General features: G+C 41.6%; 2 protein-coding genes across 7 annotated transcripts in view; one reads left to right on the top strand and one right to left on the bottom strand.

Moving 5' to 3' along the window:
• Window positions 1–1,868: 1,868 nt before the first annotated feature.
• ZDHHC6 (zDHHC palmitoyltransferase 6) lies at window positions 1,869–16,337 on the top strand (the record flags this gene model as incomplete). 6 transcript variants are annotated; one of them, XM_080693703.1, is made up of 10 exons in its annotated part: window positions 1,869–2,135; window positions 4,005–4,084; window positions 5,249–5,408; window positions 7,718–7,879; window positions 9,446–9,499; window positions 12,330–12,497; window positions 13,450–13,491; window positions 14,425–14,570; window positions 14,656–14,702; window positions 16,234–16,337. In XM_080693703.1, 10 exons carry the CDS (start codon window positions 1,869–1,871, stop codon window positions 16,335–16,337), a joined length of 1,230 nt encoding a protein of 409 aa, XP_080549829.1. The 6 variants fall into 6 exon arrangements, with proteins under 6 accessions (XP_080549829.1, XP_080549828.1, XP_080549827.1 ...); XM_080693702.1 differs by having other exon boundaries at window positions 3,993–4,084; XM_080693701.1 differs by having other exon boundaries at window positions 3,993–4,084; window positions 16,216–16,337.
• Window positions 16,338–18,880: 2,543 nt separating this feature from the next.
• Window positions 18,881–21,728, bottom strand: part of ACSL5 (acyl-CoA synthetase long chain family member 5) — a gene marked incomplete at both ends in the record, with an annotated part of 46,361 nt that continues 43,513 nt past the window's right edge. The window contains 4 exon segments of the mRNA XM_080694972.1: window positions 18,881–19,021; window positions 19,678–19,749; window positions 20,200–20,301; window positions 20,917–21,060. Coding sequence (XP_080551098.1) covers window positions 18,881–19,021; window positions 19,678–19,749; window positions 20,200–20,301; window positions 20,917–21,060 — 459 coding nt within the window.

The raw sequence follows: 21,728 nt of genomic DNA, 5'->3' as shown, positions 1-21,728 counted from the left end.
GGGGCAGGGGGCCGCGGCTTAGGAATCCCAGGAGGCGCCCTGGAAAGCAGAGCGGAGAACCGGGGACAGCTCCCAGCCCAGCCGCTTCCTGGTTGTTCTTCGAAATCTCTGTCCTCCGGAAATTAGGCTGTGTGCGCCTTTTCCTTTCCGCTCAGGCTTCAAGATGAAAGAATTTACTAATGACAGGCGTCCCAACTGGTGCCTCTCCACAAAAATCCTACAAACATATGCGTGTTCCGAGGGATTACTGAAAGCATTTTCCCCACTCCGCGTCCCTGGAAACGGCTCGGTCTCCCCCGGATACAGGCCACGGGAGCCTGCTTCCGGGGGGAAGTTTGATGCGGCAAACCTCCCGGAAGTGGCTGCAGCGGAGGCTGCGCAGGGGACCTGAGCGGGAGAGTAGCCCGGAGGGCGCTGGCGGAGGGACTAGCCGGTGGGAGCAGGTCCCGCACGCCAGCCTCTCGCGGTCAGGACTTGTTTTCTGCTTCCTCTGGACCCAGGTGCCCATGACGGAGTTATCCAAGGAGAAGAAAGTCTGTTCCGGGTGAGCCCAGGCTGTCCCAGAAATGCGATGGCCGAGGAGTGGGCACCAAGTTGCAGACTGAGGTGGGAGTCCAGGCAGGGAATGCCTGGTCCTCGCTCCACCCGAGCGGGGCCAGAATCTCCAAAATGTGGGGAACATTCTCGCTCGCTGGGATGTTCCTCCCCTGAATGGGAATTTCTAAGCCCAGTGCTCCGTTATATGGGCGAGAAACTGAGGCACAATGCAGCGGCATCAGCTGCGTAGGAACCTGTTACCCGTGTATCTCAGAATCTCTGCTACCCATATATCACAGATCTCGATCACACCCGCGACTCCAGTCTACAGACCTCCTGGGGGCTCGCCCTCCTGCCTTCGACCCCTCCCTCGCTCCAGGAAGCAATTCTTTATTTTTTTCTGTTCAACATTTCTTATTTATATTCATTCTCATATTACTACTTTAGCCATATTATCTCTCCCTCCCTCCCTTTATCCTTCTCCCCCCTGTGCACTCTATCCACTCTCGCTCCTTTCTGCACTGTTAGCCTTCACTTTCTTTCTCTCCTTTAACCTTTGGCCTCAATGGACTATTAGTGTCGATGTTTGGGGGACAACCGCCAACCTTTGTCGAGTGGACCAGGTCTGGTTTCCACTTCATTCAAAACTTCTTCCTAAGAGGCAGCTCAGAACTTTCTGAAAGGAGTTTGGTGATTTTGCTTCTATTCTGGGCTCAGCTGTTGTCTACCTGTGACCTTGGTCTAATCGCTTAGACACTCTAAGCCAATTTCTGCTCTGTGAAGAACGGAAGCAGGATTAGAGCAACTCTCAGGCCCTGCTTCCCAGCTCTAAAATTCTTTATCTTCTCACTAAGTCATTCATTAAACATTGAACAAATCTGTAGTTTCCTTACAGGTTGAAAACAAAGGGATAAAACTTTTAGATTCCATGTATCCAATTGACATCCATTCAGACTTGAACTGTATTTGGGATAACTCAAAAGGAATTCTTTTTAACATTTGAGAAGCTGCTCATCCCATAATAGTGCACTTGTGAGATGCTGCTTAGGTACTTTTTAGAATAATGGCATAATAAAGATGTTTACTGAGCTTTCTCATTTTGTTTTCTTTAGGTTGGATTTCAAACCAAGACACTGGATTCTACTAGTTAAGATTCTCCGAGTTAAGCTCTGCGTGTGTCAGAGAAGATGGCATAATCTGCATTAACAGCTCATCACTTGAAGGCATGACAATTAAGGAATACACTTGGACTTGTGGCACATGGAAATGTGTACAAAGAAAGAAGAAATCTTTAGTTCTTTAAAAGTAGGACAGCATTCTTCTTCACCAAAATGGGGACATTCTGCTCAGTTATCAAGTTTGAAAATCTCCAAGAACTAAAGAGACTGTGTCACTGGGGGCCAATTATAGCCCTGGGTGTTATAGCAATATGTTCTACAATGGCCATGATTGACTCTGTGTTGTGGTATTGGCCCTTACATACAACTGGAGGAAGTGTGAACTTCATCATGTTGATAAATTGGACTGTCATGATTCTTTATAATTACTTCAATGCCATGTTTGTCGGTCCTGGCTTTGTCCCTCTGGGATGGAAACCGGTAAGAAAAGGATTTTTTTTTTTTTAACAGTGAACTCTAATGATGACCAGATACTCAGTTTCTGCCTTATCTGCCAACAATAATGTCCAACATAGCCTGTTATTTGTCCTGGTAGAGACTAAGTGTATTACTCGAATCAATGTTCACTTGTTTTGAGAATTGATCTCATAACTCTGTGAAAATAATTATCCAAATCAGCCTTCCTCCAAGCAGTATCATTGAATACTCATCCTACATTTCAAAATATGGAAGTGTGGTTGGTGAATCCATGATGGTATATAAAGGAAACACTGTCTATCACCTATTTCTCTTGTAGATTGACAATACAGTTTGTCTATAGGACCTTTTTTCCCATTTAATACATTAACATCCCGCAGAACTTTAGGAACTGCTGGTTTAAACCATAAAGTTTTAAAATCATTGTAGTGAAATTATAACATTGAGAAGTATAGTATGAATCAATTAATGGATCCTTGGACATTGTTAGAAAGATTTGTGTTTATGAACGTCCACATTCACTTGGTAGCTTTATAAAGTACAGATTCTTGGGCTCCCCTCCAGACAGACCTACTGAATCAGAATCTTCATTTTATCAGAATCCACAGGCAATTCTTAGATACGTTAAAGTTTGAGAAACGGTATATTGTACATGTAGGATGCTACTTGAAATGGATACAGAAAAGGGTAAGACACAACTTATATTCTGAAAAAGCTTATAACCCAGGAAAGAACTAATGCCTTTGTGCAGATTGCCATAAAAGAGTTACTTGATGCATGTTATCAGGTAGAGGAATGGAGCACTATCCGCTGGGGACCCATGAGAAGAGTGGGAGTTGGCCCCGAAGATGATGAAGAGGGCATTTCAGGTCGAAAGAACAAGGGGAGCACGTATTCAGAAACAGTGGACAGCCTTGTGTGATTGGAAGAGAGTATGTAGTTCAGATAAGGACGAAACAAAGGCAGCTCGTGGAAGGTCTTGAATACATCAGAAATTATTAGGTTGTTAGACATTTCTAGAAATTTCCAAGGAGAGCTCTGACATGGAGTAAAGTTCTAGGAATATCATTTTGACCTGTAGTTTGTATTAGAAAGAAACTATAGTCATGGAAAATGGGATTGAACCCTGGGGCATTCTCTCTCCAAGTTATACTCTCTACCTTTTTTTTTTTTTTTTTTTTTAAACAGGGTCTCGATATATTGCTGAAAGCCTCATCAAGTTCCTGAGGTTGTCCTCAAACCTAGCTGGCCTCAAACCTGGGATGCTCCTGTCTCAACCTCCCAAGTTACTGGGGTTACAAGCTTGTGCCACCATGCCCAGCTTAGAAAATTATAAAAACAACCCCTGGGAGGAGAGGAGAGGGAAAATCTCAGAAAAGATACCAACTCATCATTGAAATTTCTCTTTAAAATACCTGCCAAGTCATCAGCTACCTTTTTCTACACTCCTCCCATTCTTCTAAGATTTGGCGCAAATTTAACTAACAACATTGGATTGGGTGAAGCATGAAGAAGGGAAATTAAAAATGGCCTCTGGGTGATTGGAAGAGTGATACCGTTCTTACCACATACTTGCTATTTAAAAATAGTTTAGCGCAAATAAAGGGACAGAAATGGAAGTTAAGTTTCCATCCAGCCTTTGGACTGAAGATCTAACTGGATCTGAAAGCATTTGCCTAGCACTCATAAGGGCCTGGGATTGATCCCTAGTGCCACAAGGGAAAAAAAGAAGAAATTCCATCATCCTTCTGTCTCCCGCAAAAGAAATTCCTACCATAGAGAGGCATTTATTCATAAAGCCTGACTTGTTGCTTTGGGATCAAGTATCTGATATCTTTTTTTTTATATTGTGCTGCCAAGGAAAATTCTCAGGATATCTTATATCTCCAGTATTGTAAAGTCTGCCAAGCATTCAAGGCGCCTCGTTCACATCACTGCAGAAAGTGTAACAGGTATGTATCTGTCTTTCTTGTGCAGTGGGAGCTGATCAACTTGACTGATGATATTTTTGTTGTTGTTGTGCTTTCTACCCCAACTATAAAACTAATTTTACTCTCTGCAAGGTAACCACAGTATAAAAATTTTGCAAAATGCTGAAGTATCCACAATCTCCATTTTATACTTTTATCATTCCAAATAACAAACTTTATACATTTCTTTGTTATAAGTAAAAAAAAGTTTTATAGAAGAATAGAAATACTTTACGTCTTTTCCTGCAAGAGCGGGGTAAAAAGTTATTCTTTTAATTTTTTTTTCATATACTGTATCAAAATTAATTGTGTTTATTGACTGTCATCTTGGCTAGCTTTAGAACTGTTCTGAGTCTAAATTAGAGTGACCTGCTTTTCCCATTACTTATTGGCAAATATTTACACTTTATACAAATCTAATAAATGAATCCAGGTACCTCTTATCACAGGTGGCTTAATATCAATCACTTAGTGGGACAAAAACTGAATCACTGTACAAATGTAATGGAAGCCAGGACCTGGCACAATGAACAGCTGTGTCCCCTGATGAGTGAGAAACATAGGGAACCATTGGCGACAACTTCAGTTTGGTGTGAAGCCAGGAAATTTCCTCTAGCAGAAATAAGGACCAGAAGCACAGGGAGACTTTGCTCAACCCACCGTATCTTATGGTCGGGGGTCAGCTTGCTCCACATCTGAAGTGCACTACGCCAACAGGAAGGAAGGAAGTTAAAAGCGTCTGCTCACGCCTGTGAGCACCAGTGGAGATTTATAAGTGGTTTTGTTGAGTCACTGTTATTGACCTTAGTCACTGCACTTCCAAGCTAGAGAACAACCAGAAACCATACTCATTTTTTATAATGACCCTCCCAGCGGGCCTCTCAGCTGCTTTATGCAAGCTTGTGTGAAGGTGACATCTTTTCATCGAAAGCTGTACTAAAGCCTGCCCTTCCCCTTGTTTAGAACTTAAAAGGAGTCACTGTATTGTTTAAAAGTTCATGGAGATGTACCTTTTGATTCCAGAAAGTGTAATTCCCCCGTGTCTCAGGCACATGCTAAATTCCTGTTTGCCTGAATGTGTGGCCATCAGAGTTAATTAATGTAGGCAGGATTCTGTTTCATGTCTCACGTAATTTTTCTCGTTAGATGTGTGATGAAGATGGATCATCACTGTCCGTGGATCAACAACTGTTGTGGGTACCAAAATCATGCCTCGTTCACACTGTTTCTCCTTTTAGCACCATTGGGTTGTATCCATGCTGCTTTTATTTTTGTTATGACCATGTACACACAGCTTTATAATCGGGTAAGTGGAAATGTTTGTTCTGCTATCAGTCAAGCCAGATTAAGTGGTAGTTTTTCAAGATTATTTAAGAGAATCTCTTTGGAAATACACTTTCTGTGATTTAGGTAGAAAAATAACTTAGCCCGGCGTGGTGGCACGCACTTGTAATCCCAGCATTTGGGAGGCTGAGACAGAAGGATCGTGGTTCCCAAACAGTCTCGGCTACTTAGTGAGGTCCTTTGCAACTCAGTGAGACCCTGTTTCAAAATAAAGAAGAAAAAGCCAGGTGTGGTGATGCACACTTGTAATCCCAGCATTTGGGAGGCAGAGACCAGAGCATCACAGTTCGCAGAGAGCCTCAGCTACTTAGTGAGGCCCTCTGCAACTTAAGTGAGACCCTATTTCAAAAATAAAAGACTAAAAACTAGGGCTGAGGGTGTAGCTCAGGGGTAGAATGCCCCTGGGTTCCATCCCCAGTACTGAAAAAAAAAAAAAAAAGAAAAGAAAAGAAAAAGAACTTAGCTTTTCTTATATATCAGTTTATTTTTAAAAAAAAATTAAACAATCTTTAAGTTGAAGAAATACTGTCTTATTCTGGAAACTGACCTTATGTATTTTTCTTGAAGCTGATAATTATGCTTGTACATTATACATTATTAAATTTAATAGTTATGGTAGGAATAGTGAGAAGAAAAAGGAAGAACGAGAAGGCGACGACACACTAGTGCTTTCTATTTCCATCCAGTGTGCGTGGCAAGTTGTAGTTTTTTGGCTGATTTCTCACGCAGTACCCTGAAACAAGCAAGCACACACCCTAAAATGTCAGTAGATTAGACCAGCAACATCTGGGATTGATCTCTGGGCAAGTGGTCATGAGGTAGAGTTGAGAGGCCACAAATGAAGTCCCCAAGAGGCCCGGAAAGAACAGATGGGGTTGTGGAAAACTAGAGAATGTGTGTGTCTCACAGAGGGGCCAGCCATACTTGATTTTAGCTTGGGGTTTGGGGGAATGCTAGCCCAGTAATGCTAGATCTTCTAATATTTCAGGAAGAGTCTGAAACCTGATTTTTTTGTGTGTGAAAGCTTCTGTTTTGTTTTGTTTCAGTTTTTTTTTTTTGTGTGTGGGTCTGGGGATGGAACCCAGGGGCATTCGACCTCCGAGCTACACCCCCTGCCCTATTTTTTATTCTTTATTTTGAAACCAGGTCCCACTTAGTTGCAAAGGGCCTCCCTAAGTAGCTGGGCTGTCCGTGAACCGCGATCCTCCCGTCTCAGCCTCCCAAATGCTGGGATTACAAGCGTGCGCCACCACGCCCGGCCAGCTTATGATTTATAAATGCTGGCACCTAACGTCTAGCGTTTTTAAACATTGTACAGGCCTTACAGTCCACATCTGCAGCCTGCATTGTGTCAGCTCTGCCACAGACCGTGGAATGTGAGGATGGAAATAACTATATTCTAGGCTATCTATGTTGCTGTGGAAGAATATTGTAAATATAGAATAGCAAGGAGAAAATGGGAGACATAGTTAGAGCTTAGATGGTACCTAATGTTATTTGTGCATATTAATGCTTATAGGGTAAACTCTCTGAGGAAACAACAAAAAAGTAACATTGAAGACTAAGAATCTGAGCTGGGGGTGGGGGCCAGTGCACTTCTGTAATCCCGGTACTTGGGAGGCTCACACAGGAGGATCTCCGGCTCAATTGCAGCCTCGGCTACTTAGTGAGGACCTCCATAATAAAGAATAAAAATAGGGCTGAGAGTGTAGCTTGAGTAGAATGCCCCAGAGTTCAATCCCCAGTACTACAAAGAAAGAAAAAGAAAAAGAAAGAAAGAAGGAAGTAATAAATTAATTAATTAAGAATCTGAGCTGAGGATGAGGGTAAATCTCAGTACTTGGGAGGCTGAGATAGGAGGATCACAGATTTAAAGCCAGCCTCAACAACGTAGGGAGACTTTGTTTCCAAAAGACTCTGGTGCAGTTCCACGGTAGAATGCCCCTGAGTTCAACCCCCAACACCACCAAAAAAAAAAAAAACAAAGAGAGAAAATAGAATCTCTAGGGAAATAGCTGAGTGGTTAGAGAGTTTCCCTAGCATGGGTGAGACCCTGGGTTCCATCCGCACCACCACTAAATAGATAGATCAATCAAGTAATTAATTAGTAAGTAATGAACAAAGAATGATTTCGTGTACAGCAGCCTGCGCCTGCCCGAGCCACAGCGCTCACTAAGTCAGTGAGTACTTTGGCCACAACGTCAGATTGTCATCTCTCCACCTGTCCAGTTAGGACAGCCGAGGATTTCAGGTGTGTGTTGCTGTTTCTAGCTCTCCTTTGGGTGGAACACGGTGAAGATTGACATGAGTGCACCTCGGAGAGACCCTCCTCCCATCGTTCCCTTCGGCCTGGCTGCGTTCGCCGCCACGCTGTTTGCCTTGGGATTAGCTTTAGGAACAACCATCGCTGTTGGGATGCTATTTTTTATCCAGGTAAGTCTTACCTCTTGCTAAAAGTGGTCACACTTTGGTGCTCGTTGCTCTGAGAAAGAGATGAAGCCCACATTCAGGTCTACCTGGCTTATTCTGTCTGAATGCTGATTAGTCATCTCCCTGCTAGACAAGTGGTTTTGAAGTAATTCTGTCAGACTCCGAGGTCATTTATTTTGCGAAATGTTAACCTAGAACTATGTAATTTTTATAGTTGAGAAAGTTCTTCTCACTTTAGATTCTCTCTTGATCTTCACATCACCCCTAAAAGAAGTTGATGGAAGAATATTACTGTCTTTCCTTCCTTACAGATTGGTTCTCAGAAAGGCTAGGTGAGACGACCCAAGACAACCCATTCATGTGCTCAGTGAACATTACACTAATGTCATTTCATAATAGCATGTACTCAATACTAATTGTAGTAATATAGCTAATACCTTCCTTGAGCAATTATATGCAAGGCACTGCTTCAAGTACTTGACATGTATCAGCTCTTTCACAGCAATCCTATGGTTTAGTTGCTATTTAATGTCTACTTTGATAAATTACCCTGCTAATTTCTGAGGCTGCATTAATTAAGATGAAGAGCTTCCTTAGGGAACTCACAATTAATTATAAGTGGTTAACTAATTCAGGGTCATGAGTACATCATAGATTTATGGACAGGGTGCTTTGAGAACACAGAGAAGGAGGACCTGGCTCTGAAGGGACCACAAAGCAGTTTGTTCGCTTTGTCTCTTCATTCTTTGAAAACTTGCTCTGGGCTAGGTGTTGCGCTAGAACCCTGGAGTAGGATGAGGACTCCTAGTCCTGCATTGTCTTGATGTGCCACAGTCTTTATGAAGACAGCCAGCTGTGGAGGAAATACTTAACACTTATATGGCCTCGGAACCCTCATGCATCAGCCAATCCTTTTTAGAACTCACAGTTTTAAAAGAAAGCTGGGTTTGATTATACTTTTTATTATTTATTACCCTGGGACCAAATTCTCGACATTTTTTCTTAATGCCTATAATTAAAAATCATATTAGAAATAAACTAAGATCCTGAAGCATAAAAATTTACCTAAGTAGAATTGTCATAGCTAAGAAAATGGGATAATAGAATAAAGGTTGAATACATTCAAGCAAGCAGACTATCTGGATTGACCAAAATGAGTCACTGTTACTTGGCATAAATAGACTTAGAAATTTAAAGTTAATTAAAATACTGAAAATGGGTTTTAATGGCAAAATTCATTTAAAAAGTTACTAATTTGATTGTATTGGTATTTTATTTATACTCTGAAAACTTTCATCTGAAGACAGTATTTAAAACATGAATCTTAATTAAAACACTAGATTTGGATTGCTTACGGGTTGGTGTGGTCATTGCTGTTGTGAATATTGTGGTGCAGTGGTTACAAAAGTACTTAGACCCGGATGGGCCATGGGCTCTGTTACTTAACCTCTGTCCTCCTCTGTATCTGTCTAGGGTATGGAACAATAAAATCCATCTCATAGAATTGTTATGAAAATCTTATATAACCACAAACCACATTAGTAAAGTTTACTATCATTTAATTTCCAGATCAAAATAATTCTCAGAAATAAAACTTCTATTGAATCATGGATTGAAGAGAAGGTAAATTTTAATGATTTTTTTCCTCAAATAAATAAAAATCAACTAATAGACCAAATTGAATAAGTGCCTGAAAATGAAAGTTTGACTGCCAAGTGGTTTCCTGGAGTCGCTTTGCATGCCATAGAAAAGGTGTATATAGGAGACATTTTGTTCACAACGGCCAAGTACACATTTCGCACTGTTATGATTCTTTTTTTTCTTTTTTTGGCCAGGGGTAGAATTCAGGGGCATTCTATCTTCAAATATACTGTCAGCCCATTATATTTTGTATTTGGAAACAGAGTCTTCCTTAGTTGCTAAGTTCCTGAGTCCTGTCTCAACCTCCCAAGTACTGGAATTACAGGTGTTAACTCCATTGTGATTCTAATGTGTAAGACACAAATCTGACCACCCCGCTCCCTGCTTTAAACTCTGCAGACCCTCACCATCACTCCTACCAGTTGAAAACCCAGATGCCTGTGGGGAGGCAACAGCCCTTGTGAATCAAAGATTTGGTTGCAAACAAAGCTGATTCTTGCCATAGAAGAGTATTACTCTTCAGTATTAAAAGATCTTCTAATTATTTTTCCAGAAAAGTTAGAGGTCTTAATTTTGTGAGATGTCCTCTCAGCTGTTAAACGTCAGTAAGCTATTTTTCTTAATCATTTGAATCCATGGCTAGTTGAATCCACAGATGTGGAACCTGTAAATATGGAAGGTCACCTGCTGTGGAGAATATAATGACAACTAAAACAGTACCACTCCCTTGACTCCTACTACGATGCCAACAGTTTTACCCACCATGGCCAATGTCATCGCCAGGAAAAGGCAAATGACATCTTAGTGTTCTTATGAACTTGTTTGACCTTGCTGAACCCCTAGAGAGGTCGTGGGGACTGAAGGGGCCTGGAACACAGGCCGTGAGACCGCAGAGGCACAGGTCTAAGTCCGCGTTCTTTGTTGCACGTGATGCGGCCCTTCCTGCTCCCCCTCGTCTGCTTCTCCTTTATCTCTGGGTTTGATGGATCATCTTAGGCTGCCCTCTCTTCGTACACGTTGTTCCCTCTGTCTAGAGCACTCTTCCTTCTTACCTCCTCATTCTTCCCTCTTTTACCTGATTTATTGCCCCTCAAGACTTAGTTTAGGTATCATTTTGTCCCTGGAACAGTCCTTGGATTTCTCTAAACTTGGTTACACACTTTTGTTCCCTTTTCCTATGGCAACAGCACATACCTCTGCCACCTTTGAACACGTACTATTGATAGAATCCTAATTTAATTGACATACTGTAGGCACAGACATGTCTTAGTTATTTTTGTAAACGACTGTCATCCTTCCCAGTTTTTTTTTTTAAAGTAGCCTATATCTCTGGTTTTTGAAATTCAGTTCATTTTGAAGATTCTGAAATTTTGTTCAGACAAAGGAAATGAAATTACCATACTGAGTGAGGACAGATTTATACAGGTCAATAGATTGCATGTTTCAGCTTGACAGTCTTTTTTTTTTTTTTTTTGTGGGTTTGAGGATGGGACCCAGGGGCATTTGACCTCTGAGCTACACCCCCTGTCCTATTTTTTATTCTTTATTTTGAAACAGGGTCTCACTAAGTTGCAGAGGGCCTCACTAAGTAGCTGAGGCTGTCCTCAAACCACAATCCTCCAGTCTCAGCCTCCCAAATGCTGGGATTACAAGTGTGCGCCACCATGCCCGGCTGACAGTCTTTTATAAACAAAATCCACATAAGTATAAAGAAAACATGGGAAGCCTTTTTATAAAATACTGTCGCTTGATAATTAGATATTTCAAAGTATCATTTTTAGCAATCATTTATTTTAGATTATTTTTGCTGATGACAAAGGCTCTCTATAAAGTACCGTGCTAAATTTAAAAGTCATTTAAAAACTGGTTATCATTAAGTAAAACATTGAAGTGATTAAACTTATGAAAATTTATAGAAATGACCAGACACTAAAGTTTATAGAAGTTTCAACAGTTTACACTCATTATTGAAATAAATAGTGCATCTTTGTACCACTAGATGTCAGCAGAACCTAAGAAATCCAAAGCTAGTTTACTTCCTTAACTTAAAGTTAACAATTTAAATGCCTGGGATATTATTTATGCCACATGACTATTAATGTGTATGCATAACACATAAGTGCAAATATAAATAAGCATATATATGTATACATACATGTATGGTCATACGTATGTGTGGTAGTTTAAAAAAATGAATGTTTTCTGTACATACCTGCTAGCTGTGGCGCACACTTGTAATCCCCGCACTTGGGAAGCTGAGACAGGAGGATTGTGCAGGTTCGAAGCCAGCCCCGCTGGCTTAAGAGACCCTGTTTCCAAATAAAAATATAAAATAGGTCTGGGAGTGTAGCCCAAAGGTAGAAGTGTTTCCAGGAATCCCAGAACCATAATATATATATGATGTTCTTCGTACAACTGCCTCCTTGCTACAGTCATCTTGGCCATTTCCACAGGTGTCACTGCCACCTGGGATGAAACTGTTGCTGTTGCATTTTGGTGTACCCCACGGAACAGTTAGTAGTTCCATCCAAAAAAACAAAAAACAAAAAAACTTTGACCTGAATCTATAACTTTTTTAGTTAGCCATATCGAATGTGTATTTCTAAAGGAAGCCCTATAAGGTATTTTCTGGGCAATCACATACAAGGTTGGTGTTCTGTGTCAAGTTCTTCTTATGTTGTGATAAAGCTCTTCCTTCTGTGTAGAAGAAAGAATTTTTATGAATGGTGTAAATTTAAGGACAAGTGGTATTAATCGTATTACTAAAAGCCACCTGAGGCAGAGATACCTGCCACTTTGTGTCTCTTCCCAGGCTAAAGATCGAATTCAGTATTACCATCTAGATGAAGTGTTCGTCTTTCCTTATGATATGGGAAGTAGATGGAAGAACTTTAAACAGGTGTTTACGTGGTCAGGGGTCCCCGCAGGAGACGGACTGGAATGGCCAATAAGAGAAGGCTGTCACCAGTACAGCTTAACCGTGAGTATTTTTCTTCTGTTTATATGACTTTTTGCCTTGCTTTCTACCCCTTTACTTCCCCTTAACATAGTGACATTTCATAGTAACAATATATGTTTTTAGTATATCAAAATGAATCTAGATTAATACTCATAAAACTCTCCCATCTCTTTCTTTAACTCTCTCCTGAACCCTCCTGATCTGTATGTTAAAGTCCCAATTCTTTGAGGTAGTTTTATAAAATCTGGCCTAAAACAACCTTTCGACCTACAGTATTATATCAACTCCTTATACACTCCTGCCCCTAACTTTGCCTACACCGCTCTCTTTATCTGTGTGGCCTCATCTTTGTCTTCCCTTGTGTACAGTCCAGCCTGCCCACTCTAGATTCATCTGAGCGCTAGTCATACTCTGCCTTGTAGCTCATGAGGTCTCATATTTTCTTAATTCTTGTACCTTATGTCTTAACCTGACAAGATTCTGGAAGAGAGACCATATGTTATCTTTACTTCCCCCCACATGTCTAATGTAGTACTATGTAGTAGTCGGCAGCTGGCAAGGAGTTGTGAGCTGTGAGGATGGCTTAGCCAACAGTTATAGGTAATGATTGTTTCAGTTTGTCTTAAGCTGTGTCAAAAAAACAGTCATTCTCAACGTCTTTGCCTTGGACACCAGCCTAGATGCTTCATGAGGGCAGAGAACCCACCTCCCTGGCCCCTGGGCCAGAGTGTGCATTGCAGGAGAATACATCCACGAGGACACTGGAGAGTGAGTGCTGAGAAGCTGCACTCTCGGCCTCTGGTTCCAGCCACAGGCCTTCTTCCCGTGCTCGGAAGACCATGGCTTGACATTGTCAGCAGTAAGAAAGGCTGGAAAACAGGGAGTCGGCCATGTCCTCTGGTAGCAAAGAGGGGAGCTGTTTTCAACATGGAGGCAAGACACTTCAGCGTTTCCTTTTGTATCTTCTATACAGATAGAGCAGCTGAAACAGAAAGCAGATAAGAGAGTCCGGAGCGTAAGTAATTATTTTCACGGTTCTCTTTTTTCCTTATCATGCTGTATAATTCTGTATAGTTTTCTCAATTGCCTTTGAGTAGAAACCAATGCTTGGCTTTTATTAAGTAATATTCCTCAACATATTTGTTGAAATTTGATGCAGTTCATTTTTTGTTTTGTTTGGATAATTTGGGCTGGAGGTTTAGAGAGAATCTGGTCAATTTATATTGCAGACATAGAAAAAGTTATCAGTATAACTCGTTAAGATGAAACCCTTCCTGACAACCATACTGTTGGATATGATACCACATGTGGCAAGTCAAGTTAAATTAAAAGTTTAGAGTCTTGTGTGCTGACCACTTTATAAGTGCTCAGCATGTGTCTAGTTGGCGCCCTCTGAATACCAGAGACATCGAATACACAGAACATCTCCATCATTACCCAAAGTTCTTTGATCACTGCTCCCCTGGAATTTAATTCTTAGCAACTGTGTCAGCTTGAAATGAGAGGTGTTAAGAAAAACCCCAGAAGCCAGATGTGTTCGCACACAAGTGTAATCTCAGTACATGGGAGGCTGAGATAGGATTGATCATAGGGTCAAAGCCAACCTCAGCAACTTAGTGAGACCCTGTTTCCAAATGAAAAATACAGTGGGGCTGGGGTCATAGCTCACAGGTAGCATGCCCCTGGGTTTAATCCCTAACAACACACACACACACACACACACACACACACACACACACACACACACACACACACACACAAAAGCCTGAGAGCTAGAAACATGATTTGTTTCTCATAAGGAAGCAGAACGAATGGGGAACTGGGAGGTAAGAAGGCTTGTTACATTTGGGGGGGGGGGGTGTCTGTCTTTAAAATTTTGTATCCCAGCTTAAAAGAATTCAGTTATCATGGGTAAATACTCAGATTGTCTTCTCACCACTGATGACAGGTTCGCTATAAAGTAATAGAAGATTATAGTGGTGCCTTCTGTCCTTTGAATAAAGGAATCAAAACCTTCTTCACAAGCCCCTGCACTGAAGAGCCGAGGATACAGCTACGAAAAGGGGAGTTCATTTTAGCCACAAGAGGGTTACGGTGAGTGAGAGAAAGTGCTGTCTTCTTTAACAACAAAACTGATATCTACCTTTAAGAATTAAATTCAATCTTTTAAACATTTCAGATACTGGTTGTATGGAGACAAAATTCTTGATGACTCCTTTATAAAAGGTATGGAAATGGAAGGGTATGTTTAAAGGGTGATATGCTAGCAACAATTCCAGTGTTTCAAGAATAATTCCACAATCACATGAGATACATTCAGGGAACTGCATAGAAGAGTGCCTATTTAAGCAACGAGGCCTCTCATATATTTCTCCATAGCACTTGTAATTATCAGGTCTTTTTAGTGACTGTTGACACTTGAGCTCTTTCTGAATGTGACAGACACTTGCATAAGTGCTTCATTTTTGGTGTTAAGGTCCCCAACTTAGGTAGCTTAGGTAGGTACTAGCATGTATACTTAATTGGTGAGGGAATTCAAGCACAGAGAGGCTAAACAACTGCCCAGGGCCACACACGAAGATGAGGTGGGGCCAGGGCTCCCATCCAAGCAGTTCACCTCCAGACTATGCACTCAAGTCCTGTGCCGGGCACTCTCTCTGAATGAGCAAATGAGTTGACGCTTTCTCTCTCCCTCTCCATTTCTTTCTTTCTTCCTATCTATCTAGCTATCTATCTCTGTGTGTGTGTGTGTGTGTGTGTGTGTGTGTGTGTGTGTGTGTTTAGGAATTATACCTTTTAAAATAAAGATTAGCCCAAGATGCTCTTTTTTATTTTTTTTCAGTACTAGCGATTGAACCCGGAGGCATTCTACCTCTGAGCTACACCTCCAGCCCTATTTTATTCTTTATTTTGAAACGGGTCTCACTAAGTTACAGAGGGCCTTACAAGTTGCTGAGGCTGGCCGTGAACTGCGGTCCTCCTGCCTCAGCCTCCCAAGTCCTGGGATTACGAGCGTGCGCCACCACGCCAGCCTCCAGGATGCCATCATCCTCCAGGATGCTCTTTAAAAATACTTGAAGTTGATTATAAGTTAATTCATGTGGCATTTTGGTGACATTGGTGCAGAAATGTATATGTTAGAAAAAGTCTAAGGAGGAAATTCACAAAGACTGAGGAGCTAGTTTCCTGGGACAGAGGCAGTGTGACCCTGGGCCAAAATGCCTTTCATGATTACACATGTAAGTGAATACCTATGTGAAAAGTCCCTGGCTCCAATTAGCCACTGTCTTAAACCACGTAAGCCCTTTTCCCAGATAATGGGATTTAGTGAATATCTGCTTTCTAGCTTGTTAGAAGCATTTTTTAAAACATACCTTATTTTTCTTTAAGTTGTAAGAGACAATGGTCCGGACACAATGGCAAATGCCTATAATCCTATACTTGGGAGGCTAAGATAGGATCACAGGTTCGAGGCCAGCCTCAGCAACTTAGTGATACCCTCTACAACTTAGCAAGACCGTGTTTCAGAATAAAAAATAAAATAGGGGTGAAGGTGTAGCTCAGAGGTAGAATGCCCCTGAGTTTGTTCCTCAGTTTCAAAAAAAAAAAAAAAAAATCAAAACAAAAAAAGAGAGGGGGGAGGTGAGAGGTATTCTAACTAAAATCTTTAACTATTCTAACTTAAATCTTGTTGGTTGCAGTAGCGTCGCTGCAGTACACCCTGACCATTTCATCTCAGGTTTACTTTCTCCCTCAGGTGTTTCAAGAACAAGAGGATGGTTCCCCAGAAACTGCGTGGAGAAATGTTCCAGCGACACTGAAACAGATCAAGCCCCAGAGGGTGAGAAGAAGAACAGATAGCCGCTGTCACGATGAGACTCTTCGTTTAGTCCACTTCATTACTTGAAAATTATACATATTACTAAAAAATTATGCAATGACCCTACTCTGGTTAAGATGTTCCTTTCCTCACAGGTGCCCTTGTGCCATGATTTAAATATTTTTATTACCATTTTGAAATGGAGAAGCCATTCTGTATATGCCTTTGAATTCCTGTTCCTTTGCCACCTTTTCTCTAAAAGGAAAAACATTTCACCCAAGTAAGTTAATTGCATTATCTCTCGGGTTTTTTTACGTGCTGCACACTACGGACCTCACCTGCAGATAGAGTGCCCCCTTCGCCAGGAGCATCTGCATGTGATAATCCCCCACCCCCCGGTTGATATTTCTTATAGAATATTCTAGATACTATAGAACTTAATCTGTCAGATTCAGTATAAGGTCAAATTTTGTTACCTGTCTTTTAATAATGCAGATTTTGTCAAACCAAATAAAGATCAATGGATGTTCTATATAAAACTGTAAATTATAGTTTTTACTTGAAGCATTTTTCCTTTCACTGACTATAAGGGCTTATCTTAGGCCCTCATGGAAAATCTGTCCTGCTATCCTGTGAAGAATTGGCATCTTGAATCATGATGGATTCACCTCTACATATCAACCCTATTAGTAGTTTATGGAGATCACATCATTCTAGGAAACTTTAAACCTAATGACATCACACTGCTTATATATTCTTGAAAGTATCAAAAACTTGAAGTTTATGCATGTGGTGAAATCCAGGCTTCTGAACTCGGATGCTTAAAACTGGGCTTCTCTAAACATGAGGAAGTCAGAGGGAGGGGCTCGCCACAGAGGCTCCACCGGTCCCGCCTTCCCTCTGTTTCAGATATTCAAGATAGACATTTCTTCAGCCTTTCTAGGCTTATGATGTAGAAAGACCATATGCTCCTTAGCTACAGTTCAAGGCCGTAGAGGAATACTAAGTCAAGATTAAAGTACAACAAAGGTGGTAAGAGCGTATGAATTCATGCTGAGTTTGGGCTTGGCTGGTTTCTGCCTTATTACAGCTATGGGATAGAAAGGTCTGAGAAGTAGTTCAGTACTTATCAAACTCAATTGTATACTCAAATATCTGGGGACCTCATAATAATCCCTAATCTCAGGCTGTACTCCGAGCCATTTTAGTGGAGCGTCCCTGGGGCGCACCTTTTGAAAAACACTTGATTTTTAAGAAGTTCTTGTTTTTAAAACTGGTTCTCATAGTTAATGAGGCCACAAACACCACAGCTCAAAATAACCTGCAATATTTTATTTTAAAGACTGCATTTACAAGTAGAGTGAGCACATGTTATCTGGGGTAAGGCGCAGTAGGAACTGGAGTCCAGGGGGCAAGATCAGTAGGTTCCTTCACAGAAGATAAGCCAGTCGTGTGGGTGTCATGGTTGCCCATAGGGCTCTGTTCCCAGTGCAGGAGGGTTTTAGTCAGTGCTTGCTTCATTTACTGGAAAAGTTCACTGGACACGAGTTTCAACTCCTTTCCCCACAGGTTCCAGCTCAGCAGCAAACTGTAAGGAACACATATAGTCACCAGTAACCACTGGAGAGAACCCTTGAACAACATTCATGTTGGACACGTCATAGGCCTAATACTCCCCAGTGCAAGGTCAGGCTACAGAATTTAGGAAATGCTCAGGATGATAGAGGTTTCCCTTCTATACCCAGGCTTTAGTGTATACACAAGTTCCATCCCCAGTATTGCAAAAAAGTAAAAAAGTAAATAGAAGAAGCTTGTCTCAAAGGTATGATGAATATGAGTGAAAGGTTAAATCTCAACTTACAACTTTAGTGGGTTTTGTAAAGTAACTAGAAAACCAATTACAAACATTTTCTCCTAACTTAAAGCTCTCTTGATTTGAATATTAGAAAGCCTAGACAAAGCCAGGTGTGATGGCACCTGCCCGTAATCCCCAGTATTTGGTAGGCTGAGAGAGGAGGATTACAGTTTTAAGGCCAGCCTCAACAACTTAGCAAGACACTTTCAAAAACAAATGGCTGAGGCATAGCTCAAAAGATAGAATGCTTCTGGGATCAGTCCCCAGGACCAAAAATAACTAAATAAAATCAAAGAAGGCCTACACAAGTAAGTGTTGGGCCTGCTGGTAAACTAGGTTTTACTATAAAGGAGAAAACTCACAAAGAACCTTTTTGGCTCTTAAACTAGTGCTCACCAATAAAGACAGAATAAGATTAAGGTTGGGGATGATGAAGAAGGACGTAGGTCACTGACTGGGGCCTTGAACGAAGGCGTGTTAACAAAGGTTACCCTAAAGCCTTAACACCAACAACATTTACAATGGCAAGAACAGGATTTGTTTATTTGAGAACTAAGCTTCCAGCATCGTGATTCTTTCAGTGTTAAACAAAAGCTATGGTTTTGTAGTTCAGTAGACAGAACAAGACAGAAGAGATGGCAAAAGGAAAGGAAAGGTAGTTTGTAATCTCCCTTCTCACAGGGCAGCAGAGGCAGGCCACCTCAGCCCTTCGGCCATACCTACCTTAACCTACTCCTGGATGCTTTCATACAGGCTGTCGATTTGGTTCCGAAAATATTTGGAGATCTCTACTCGTTTTGCTTTCAACGTCGGTGTCAAGAGCCCATTTTCAATGGAAAATGGCTCTGGATGAATGAAGATGTCTTTGACCTGTAAGATGAGATAAGCATCACGTGTGCTTATGAGGGATCGAGACTTTCCCTGTACAGCCCTCTGAGCGCTCTGTGAAGGACTCAAAGAATATTTCACCTTACAAAAGCAAGGATGGCAGTGGGAAGCCAAGCCATGCCCCTTCGCATGCACTGAGAATTGGGGAAAGAAATGAGTAGAAACAATAGATAATGGACAACAAAACAGGAGCCGCAGTAACAACAAAAGGTCACTGACACCTGTAGTCAAGGCTACACAATCTAAAATCCATTATTTAAGCCGGGCGTGGTGGCGCACGCTTGTAATCCCCGAGCTTGGGAGGCTGAGACAGGAGGATCGTGCAGGTTCGAAGCCAGCCGCGCCCCTGTTTCCAAATAAAAATGTAAAAATAGGTCTGGGAGTGTAGCCCGGAGGTAGAAGGGCTTCCAGGAACCCCGGTACCACCAAAAAATAAATAAATAAAATCCATTGTTTACAAGATAGATAAATAGGTAGACAGTGGTGCTGGGAATTGAACCCAGGGGCTTGCAAATGCTAGGCAAGCATTTTACTACACAGTTACATCCCCAGCCCAAGAAATTATATATGTAAACCCCATTATAAATGGGAAACTAGAGCATGATGTGAAAGATCAGATAACATTCAGCAGTCCATACCTGCTCAAAGGATTTAAGGCCACTTTCTTTCCCGATTTTATGTAAATCTCCTAAAATGGCTTCCTTCACAACCTAAGGATACAAAACATTGCTTAAAGCACAGCCACTTGAAAGAGAGCTTAAAGGGAAGGCTAAGCATGAACCAAGGCAGAAGGCCTATACAAGTTGAACAGGATAAAAGTAGGCTGTAAAAGTATATCCTATACCTATGTTTATCAAAGAAAAAAATGAGAGGAAAATGCAAACCCGAATGTTGAGAGGTTTTCTCTGGATGGCATATTTTCATTCTCATTTCCCCATACTATGTCTCACAAAGAGCACAGTACTATAAACAGATTAAAGACTGGTTCTTTGAATTCCCCACTTTATCCCACAGTCTAAAAACACTCTTAGTCCACTTAGGCAACAACTACCTGTCCCAAAAGGAGGCTCTGGGTACCCAGGGATGCCCCAGCTGGCGGGGCCTCCTCTCTCCCATGAGGAGCCCAGGGGTATGTACTAAGCTTTCCTGGCAACACTTACTTGGTTCTGGCACAGTTCTTCAAGGGATCCCTTAATGCCGAGCTTGGCTGCAAATGAGGGAAGCACATCTGGGTCAGGAATCACCACTCCTACTAAGGATGACTGTGGAAAAGCAAGAAAAGGTACAGGAGCATGAGAAAACTCATGTGGGGACATCCCCAGAGGGTACCGAGAGCAGGCCTGTGTTACTGCAATAGGCATTACCACAAAATCTCCGATTTAGATGTTACCCCCAAACTTCTAAATCCTAATGGCCTCTTTTTTTTCCTCTTAGCATATATTGTCCAAATTCCCATGGGTCTCTAATCCCATTGTCCTATTTAACATCTCACTACAAAGTCATCCTGTCTAAGTCTGAGCCTTCAGAAAGGTGGTAGCCATGGAGCTTGAAGAAGCTCTGGCTTGTCTGTGTCAATGCCACCCAAAAAAGCCAGTTTTAGTGCAATATATATAAGACTGTTGGGCCAGAAGAATTTATATGAGAGGCAAAACTTGCAGACTCATACATATAGTTATACCTTTTTGTGTAGCCGTTTTAAAAAATTTCATCATCCCTTCCTTTTTTTTCTCATTAATACTGCCGTATTTGAGATTCAGAATGTAGCTCATTTCTTGAGTTATATAAGCTTCCTAAACCCACCCAGACAGATTTCCAGTGGCTACAGGAATCAGCATGTTCTGCACCTGAAAATGGTTCATGTCAAAATGGCGTATTACCCGTAGGCTGTCCCCATGTACGAAAACTTGTAACACCGGTCTACTCCTGATGTAAATGTTTTCTATCTTCTCTGGAGCAATGTATTCTCCTTGTGCGAGCTTGAAAATGTTCTTTTTCCGGTCAATGATCTTCAGTGTTCCATTCTGTATAAAGCAGATAAGAGCATCGGTAGTTTTGAGCCCTCAGGTGATGGCAGCAAGGAGGGTGGAGAAGTCACAGGTATCTGGTCTCCTTTAAAGAAGACTTCTCTAGAGACTTCGGAGAGGCTTTTGTTTCTCCTTTTTAGCTTTGGAGGAAGGGAAGTGGCTTCCAGCAAAAGCCGGCATATCTGTGGAGAGTCGAGGGACAGCCTCAGAGAGGATCCCGGGGACCTGCTGGAGTTATGCAAATGGTTGCCTCATCCACTGAAGAAAATTTTCAGCTCTCAAATGTCCAGGAGCTTAATTTGCTAATCACACTGTCTCCAGAACTCTCAGGAAAAGGGAAGGAGTTCTCTTTTGCCAAGACTTTTGAATTTGTTTGCCCTTGCTGACCTGGACTCTCAGTTGTGTTTCCCTCCCATTCGATCAGGAGCAAGCCGAAGCAGCCCTACTTTCCTAATCAAGCCAGTCACTTACTGGGCCTGTTGGGACACAGAGGGCTGAGGAGGGCTGCCACCAGAGGTCATTCTGAGTTCAATTCTCTGAGCTTCATGTCTCTGAGGGGCTTACATTCTTGGAGGTTTGAATTGTAGGACTGGGACAGGTGGTGACTACAATCCACATGATCACACTGTAAGTAGGACAATGACACTGAACCAACCTTGGAACCA

Source organism: Muscardinus avellanarius, assembly GCF_963383645.1.
Source record: "Muscardinus avellanarius genome assembly, chromosome: 4".
NCBI classification, from domain to species: Eukaryota; Metazoa; Chordata; class Mammalia; order Rodentia; family Gliridae; genus Muscardinus; species Muscardinus avellanarius.
This window is presented reverse-complemented; position numbering and strand designations above follow the sequence as displayed.